This window comes from Danio rerio, chromosome 5, assembly GCF_049306965.1.
Source record: "Danio rerio strain Tuebingen ecotype United States chromosome 5, GRCz12tu, whole genome shotgun sequence".
NCBI lineage: Eukaryota > Metazoa > Chordata > Actinopteri > Cypriniformes > Danionidae > Danio > Danio rerio.
In genome coordinates, this window is record NC_133180.1 from 75805999 (window position 1) to 75814476 (window position 8478).

The 8478-nt window shown below is 34.7% G+C and overlaps 1 protein-coding gene across 2 annotated transcripts; it reads left to right on the plus strand.

The window, feature by feature from the left end:
* The first annotated feature begins 81 nt into the window (after positions 1-81).
* Positions 82-8194, plus strand: kmt5ab (lysine methyltransferase 5Ab). Of its 2 annotated transcripts, none has more exon segments than NM_001100089.1 (8): positions 82-200; positions 449-546; positions 1085-1205; positions 2144-2309; positions 2547-2637; positions 4189-4248; positions 4807-4997; positions 7428-8194. In NM_001100089.1, coding segments are annotated over 8 exon segments (948 nt in total). In that variant the 5' UTR covers positions 82-190; the 3' UTR covers positions 7639-8194.
* Positions 8195-8478: the final 284 nt, after the last annotated feature.

Consider the following 8478-nt stretch of genomic DNA (forward strand, 5'->3'; position numbering starts at 1 on the left):
GCTATAACCACTTCATGTCGGAATTTCATGTCGGAAGTACGTCACGAAGCACGCGTGCATTAAACCAATCACAAGCCTCCTCTCCAGGAGTCTGACCAATGAACGCTACGATTGATTTTTAAAACCCCAAGCAGCCGCAGTTCTGCAACTCTACATGTCTTTCTGATTGTTGTTGGAAATCTTCTCCAATATGGGAAAAGGTAAAACAATTACAAACGTTATTAGCACACAACTTTAAGCTAACGTTAGCGAACTATTTTAGTTTGCGGGAAAACGATTATATGTGTTGTTCTGATGTTTATTGACGAGAACATGCTGCAGATGTTATAAATTACCGTTATATTCGAGTTTTTCGCAGTGAATGTAGTGTTTTGATAATGAAAACACTTGATTGCAGCATTATTCACGTAATATTTTGATAAATATGTATTTCTAATGTACAAATTAGGTAAAAAGTCCAGTTCTGCCAAACGGAGACCTGCAGACATCAACGTGATGGAGAAAACTGACAAAGAAGCCAAAGAGAACAAGCAAGTCAAGCCCACGGTAGGTGAAATGATCTGTATTATTTCATATGTTTACTCTGTATGTTGTTGTCTCAAGAGCGTCATATTGAGGTAAAGTTACGTGTTTTTGTATTCATACATTCAGACTTTCAACTTTAATATAATTTCACTACAGCATTCTTTGCAAATTCTGAATACTCAAATCATATTAGCAGCGAATGACTAAAGTTGTTTACAGTCAGATAAATATGTCGTTTTCAAGTCATATTTGTATGTGATTTCAGACTGAATATTCAAAGTACCATAAACAATTTAGCCAGGCACAAGTTGTAATTGAACGAATATGTGAATATAACATTAACTTTACCTTAAAATGCTTCATCAGTGCAAAAATACTTCCTCAATTTCTTAAACTTGTTCTCATGTGTTACTTCTCATCATACTGTAATTGTATGTACTTGTATTCCAATCTCTACAGATTACTTGCTGATTTATATTGTACTTTTTTTTTTTCTAAATAAAAGTAAAAACAGAAATAAATAAATACTTAAGACAAAATATTGCATTGTTTGTTACAGACAGGTCAAGGACAGCCAACAATAGAAAGTTGTCTGAATCTAAAGAAACCGATCCGGAATAAACCACTTTCCCCTGTTTTAGATGACAATTCTGCAAAAAAGACGAACAAACAAAGTGAAGGTATGGTATTGCTTTTATGTAATCTGCAAAAAAGGCTTTTCTTAGTCGTTTTCTAGTCCAAATAGCAAAAAAAGTTAAGTTATAAAAAGATTTGTTTAAAGTAAAAATTAAGCAAAATCTTTTATTTTTTTATTCAATTAAATTTAAATTTAAATTAATTTGCTTTTTACAGGGAAAAACTCACCTATTTTTCACTTATTTCCTAAAACGAAACAATATATGTACTAGTCTATAAATGCTACTTGATTTTAAGAATTTGTAGATATTTAAAACAAGACACGGATACACATAATTGCAATTTTTTTTTTTAACAATTCTGCTAAAAAGATGTGCAGTCAAAGTAAAGGTATTACTTTTATTAAGTTAACTTGGAGCGTTTGTCTTTTTTCAAATATCAACAAATTCTTAAGTCAAATATATATATTCAGACTTTCAACTTTAATATAAATAAATGTATAAATATATAAATATATATATATATATATATATATATATATATATATATATATATATATATAAATAAATAAATAAATAAATAAATAAATAAATAAAATTTTTTTTTTTTTTTTTTTAAAGTAAAAATATTGTTTTGTTAAAAAATAATTAATTAATTCAGTTTTTTTCTTTTCTTTAAAAAAATACTAAATAATTTGCCAATGGGGTAAGTGAAAATCTTGTTTCTGGGTTTAAGTAGGATTATTTTATTTTTCACGTTGGCAGATTATTTAGCTTGTTTTATAGGAAAATCCACTTAATTTTGACTTATTTCTTAAAACAATACAATATTTTTACTTGTCTAAATGCATTTTAATTTAAGTATTTGTAGATATTTGGACTAAAAACAAGACCAATAACTCTACGTAAGTAAAGCCTTTTTTGTATTGAATTACTTTTTCCAAATATGCTTTTGCTTGATGCTTCTGCCTTTATTTCTCTAGCCAAAGATGCGGATGAGCTGAATGTTTCTAAACAAGAGGAGCCTGTAGAGCAGATCATCATCTGTGGACATAATGAACAGACTGCTGTACCTCATAAAGCCTCTGAGACGAGGAAACAAACTAAATCTGGCCAAAGAACGAACAGGGAAAAGTCAACAGACAGAAAGTATGGCTTGCCTAATAAATATATGCACTCTTTAACCATTTATCAATATTTGTGTGTGAGAGCTTGAAGTTTATTTAAAAAATCAAAGGACTTCTTTTTTTATCTGGGTATTTCATTTTATTTTTATTTTCATTTTATTGTGTATTTAGCGCTTTGAGTTTGAGAAAAGCGCAATATAAATAAAATGTATTATTATTATTATTTATTGTTATTATTTTATTTATTTATTTTTTTTAGGCTGAAAAGCAAAGAGTCTCTCCCCAATCACAAGGTCACAGATTATTTTCCTGTACGGCGAAGTTGTAGGAAAAGCAAAGCCGAGTTGAAGGTTAGTAAATTATTCAGACGTCTGTTTTTAATCTTTAAGTTGTATATATTTTTTTGTTTATTTATTAGTTTTCCACTAAATGGTAATTGATGGTCTCTCTGGAACTCATCTGGGTAAATGTAGGCTTTAAACTGTTTACCTTTTCTTCTGTATTAGCAATATATTAAAAGAAACTAGAAAATTAATAAAATAATAACAATTAGTTTTGCTATAAAATGAGCTCCATTAGCCTGGGCCACACACATATGCAGCATAATAAGCAGTTTTTCTTGAGTAACATTAAATTCTGGACCTCTATTGTTACTTTTATTTCATTGACTAGGTTTCCATCCACCTATTGTTATGCGAATTTGGATATGTGCATTAAACAACAGTCGATGGAAATGCCAGGATGCACATACATTTTGAAAATGTATATAAAAACATATGCGCATCATAACCGAGTAGGATATACTTTTTATTCAATAAGAAAAGATGCACACACTGCAAAAAATGCTTGTCTTGCTTAGATTTTTTTTGTCTTGTTTTTAGTTCAAATATTTAAAATTTCTTATATCAAGAAGCATTTTCTAGACAAACAAAACACATTGTCTTGTTTTGAGAAATAATATGCCTCTATTAAGTGAGTTTTTTCCTTAAAACAAGCAAAATAATCTGCCAATGGGGTAAGCAAAATAATCTTGTTTGTTCTTTTGACGTAAGATTATTTTGCTTACCCCATTGGCAGATTATTTTGCTTGTTTTAAGGAAAAAACTCAATAGTGGCATATTATTTCTCAAAACAAGACAATATGTTTTTCTTGTGTTAAATTCTTCTTGGTTTAGGAATTTTTAGATATTTGTACTAGAAACAAGACAAAAAAAATCTAAGTAAGAAAAGCATTTTTTGCAGTGCATAAACTACGATGGAAACTATTTTTCCGAACAAATTCCACTGTGCATTAAAAAGTCATGTGATTTTGTTATCAGAAATCATGTGATGATAAAAATGTGTGTAAATGGACAAGCCAGCAGGCTGAACGCACTGTAAAACATATGAAATGTTGATTTGGTCACTCTAAAACTAGTATTAGTGTTGTTATATTATCAATTACCTCCAGAACTGTCGAGATCATCTTGCTCCTTCAAACGCCACCACAGGATCATTGCGTGTCTGAATCGTCTTCTGAAGCGCAAGTCTTTTATTAAAGAAAGAAAAGACTGACGCAGCTTCTCCTACCACAGCAAAATACAGTTTTTATTTTTTATATTTGGCTCCAGTTAATCAGGAAATTACGATTTTGTTCTCTTTGACTTGTTGGATGTAAACGCTGCTTTATTGGCATGTCTTTTATGCGATTTCAGTTATGCGCATAAATTAAATTTGCATCTTTGGATGGAAACTACTATGAAATTTTAGGGTTACGCTTTGTTTTAAATTTTTATTATTATATTATTTTTTTAAGACTGTGTATTGTTTCCAAAAGTGCTGACTGAATATGCATTTACCAGTGTCAAACTACGTTTTTCCACCATCAAGAGCTAAATTCAAGCATGTTGTTTTTAAACCAGTGTGAAAAGCAGCGGCACATTGAAGATCTCATCAAAAACAATGTGGAAGAGGGACTGAAGGTGAGCTTTTTAACATCAGCTTATGTTTATCTTCTACTTGCCATCCTTTGGCTTTACCATTTATATGGCACTCATTGAAATGCTTATTATGTCCCTTTTTACATGATCTAACATTAGTCTCGGACATCTCTAGAGTGTGTGTGTGATGTTTCAGCTCAAAATACCACACAGATAATGTTTACTAACACTCTAAAACTGCCCCTTTTGGGCTCTGATCCTAATTGTGCCATTTTGGCGACTGTCGCTTTAAATTTAAATTAGATTGTGCTCTTTTTCTGAAGAGGGCGGAGCTATAAATGCCTCTGCTTCAGTGAGATGACGTGTACTAAGTGAGAATGTGAATCAAAGTGTTACTGCAGACTGTTTTATCAAGTCAGATTATAAAAATATAGAATTAATACATGTTTACCATTAGAAGCTGCTTATATTCACATACTTCTGCCACATAACCCCTTATAAAACTGATTTTGGCATAATAGGTCCCCTTTAATTATTTAAGTGGCCATATATGGTTCCTCACACATCAAATGATTAAGCGTCTGCTGTTTGCATTTTCAGGTAAAGTGCATTGATGGTAAAGGAAGAGGAGTTTTTGCGGATCGAGCGTTTCAGAAGGATCAGTTTGTGGTGGAGTATCATGGGGATCTGATCGAGATTGCTGACGCTAAAGCCAGAGAATCGGAGTACGCTCAAGACCCCTCGACAGGCTGCTATATGTACTACTTCCGCTACCACGACAGAACCTACTGGTGAGTTGATTCCAGTGTCTGCTTCTGGGTTCATCATTTTCATTATGCTTGATTGCAAGATTTTACATTGCAGCGTTAAGAGTAGAGCTTAACTTTAGTTTTTAATCAGTCTGGCCGTTCTCCTCTGGCATCAACAAGGCATTTGTGGCAACAGAACTGCCGCTCACTGGATATTTTCTCTTTGTCGGACCATTCTCTGTAAACCCTAGAGATGGTTGTGCATGAAAATCCCAGTAGATCAGCAGTTTCTGAAATACTCAGACCAGCCCGTCGGGCACCAACAACCATGCCACGTACAGAATCCCTTAAATCCCTTTTCTTCCCCGTTCTGATGCTCAGTTTGAACTGCAGCAGGTCACCTTGACCATGTCTACATGCCTAAATGCATTAAGTTGCTGCCATGTGATTGGCTGATAAGAAATTTGTTGACCGGTGTACCTAATAAAGTGGCCGGTGAGTGTATACAGCACAATCTTTAATCCAAAACCCAACTGCTAACTTTTAATAGTTGAGAATTGTACTTTAAAATAAAGGGTGACTAGGCTTACCAATTTTCAAGGTTACTAAGGGTGCTGGAAAATCCATGAAAATGCTTGAATTTTAGTCTGATTTGGTATAAAAAGTGCTTTGAAATGCTTACATTTTAAAGTGTTTTGCTATCATTTATCTTACTAATAATAAACTGTTTAAATATATTATGTATTAGTTTTTGTTTTTTTTGTTTGCTTTTGCATAAACAACTTAAACGAAACATCCATAAATGACCAACTCAACTTTGAGCTTTGGGCAAACATGCCTTACATTAGCCGCGTTTCCACAATCGCGCCTAAAGCGAGTGAGCAAAGGCCAGTCGCGTTTTTACTGTCACTTTCGGGGCCTAATCAGGCCAAATCGGGGCTTTCTTGGGGCCAGCGGCTGCCCTTTTTCGGCCTGCTGAATACCTTGGGCCAAAGAGGGCCAGCCGGGGTGGAGTGCAAGGAGAGACAGGCACAGTTTTCCGATCGCACACGAGTACATGCGCCAAAAAAAATAAATAAGGGAAAGAAAACATCTAGCCTTATGGGGCCTTTTTGCGTATGATCGCCCTTATGTTTCCCTTTTAAATGTTGTATAAAATAAAGTAGTTTTAATTTATAAGTGACTGCTGCGTCCTCCTTGATGTTTCAATAACGCATAATAATCTTTACACCATATTAAAGACGCAGCAGACAGTAAAGGTTTTCGAGAGTTTTTGTCAAGTTTAAAAGGTGTGTTTGTGCGCGTTTAGATGCCTGTATGTGTGTGTGAGACCGAAGGAAAGAGCACTCCCTTCACAGCTCTGTTGATGCCACGAGTGGCTTTTTTCAAATTTTTGTTTTTATTTATTTCGGTGATAATACACTATATGAATACAACAGAAAGACATTAAACTTTACAAATTTCGTGTCCACTTTTGTAGGCTCAAAACAATAGTGTCATATCTAGATAAAATAGCCCTATATTGAAATAATTTCAAGAATTACAAATATCGGATATAATAAAATCACATTAAATAAATAAACCAATATAAAACTAACAAAAGCTAGCTATAACCGTTTTAAAGCCATATAACTTTCATTATTCAAAAGCCTGCTGAAACATTTAACACTTTCCTTTTATAATAAGCAACATCTTTAAATAAAGGGAATCACCCATTAAGTGTCATAAAGCCTGCAGGGAAAAATTCATGTTTCAGTTCTCTCCGGAGCATTTGGGCTGAATGTTAGACAGCGTTTGTCTAATTGAGGATGTTATAAAATACATTTTATATGGAGTTATTAACTGAGAATTTTATATATGTGGTTTTATATTATGGATGTGTGCGCTCCCTGCACTGGGTCCCTCCGTTAGTGGCAGGACCACTGGATTTCGATGCCAACAGTCGGTCGGCGAGTAAATGAATATGATGAATGAGAACACACAGGCATGTGCGTATAGACATACATTGTACTGCTGTACAGTGACGTGTCATTTGTTTGTTTTGGTTGTCCTAATAGTGATGATGCGGTGTGCTTTATCTGCCTGATTCCCGCTGAAGTGGGCGGATTGAGTGACGTTCGATTCGGGGGATGTTCTGGGGGCGGGGTTTGCGTGACGCGCTGAGAGCTACTAGCCCGACAGTGGAAACGCCACATGACTTTGGCCTCACTGCTCAACCTCCCGGGCGATTGGCCTGGCCCAATAAAAGCCCTGGCTCACACTGGCCCAATAGTGGAAATGCGGCTATATTTCTCTTGGAATATTATACTATTGAATATTACAACTAATACCCTCTGATAAAATATTATGGTGCATGCATATTTATATAAGTTGACACACTTGTAAAGTGACCACTTTGAAAATGAATCTGGAAAGGGTCAACTTTGGAAAAGATGTTAGAAAGAACTCTGCGTTTTTCTGCATACTTTCTAGTGTGGACGCTACCAAGGAAACGGAGCGACTGGGCCGACTGATCAACCACAGCAAGAACGGTAACCTTCAGACCAAACTGCATGAGATCGACGGCACACCTCACCTGATCTTCCTGGCGTCCAGAGACATCCGAGCTGACGAGGAGCTGCTGTACGACTATGGAGACCGCAGTAAAGAAGCCATCGCCGCTCATCCATGGCTCAAACACTGATTCACTGTCTCACACACACTGTGCGCTGACCTGCTGTAAGTCTGCTCAGACCAATGCTACTACAACATAAGAGTCAGAGATGTGAGAATCTGAGAACTAGTCGATTATTGGGATCTGTTTACGTGTGCTGATGTTGTTGCAAACCTTTCATTTTAAACTTAAAGGTGTACATTTAGAATGATATTCGGTGAGCAGATATTGAGTATTCATTCAGCAATTCATTTTAATGAGAGCTTATTCAGAGTAGAATGCTGTGTAACCCTATGGGATGTGAATTTTCAGGTGGGTGCTGTTACTGTACATTTGTATATGCAAAATGAACACAATTATAGCAGAGTGTTTTAAACCAAATGATTTCAATTATTTTATTTGTCTTTTATTTCTAAACTTGAGGATCATTAAAGCACTAGATGAGCAGTATATTTGCTTTTAGTTCATGGTGTGCAGAAGTGTTCAGCTGTAAATACGGTTTGTATATTGGTGTCATTTTAGGGGGTTTATTTTAATAAAGCATCCGGCCCTCTTATGAAATAAAGACGCTCTTATTCTGACGAAACCCTGAATCCGCAATATAAAACAAAGATAATGGCAGAGTTGGGCTGCACAAAATATCGTTTTGGCATTGATCTCGTAATATGCATAAAGTCACATCGGCTCAATTTCAAGTTGGGATTATGCTTAACCAAGTACCATTAAACCATTATTCGTGGAGCCGTTGCAAAATTAAATTCGATAATTAAAATATTCAATGATATGATTCATTCAAAAATATGAAAGATTTTCATTTAGAAGTGTCGTGCCACGGTCACACTAGAGTTAAATGTGAAAATCTGTTGTATG

Coding starts and splice junctions, on each gene's coding strand:
- kmt5ab (XM_073949578.1), top strand. Junction 2,638..4,188: donor AAAGCAAAGCCGAGTTGAAG/GTTAGTAAATTA, acceptor TTTTTAAACCAG/TGTGAAAAGCAGCGGCACAT. Junction 4,249..4,806: donor ATGTGGAAGAGGGACTGAAG/GTGAGCTTTTTA, acceptor TTGCATTTTCAG/GTAAAGTGCATTGATGGTAA.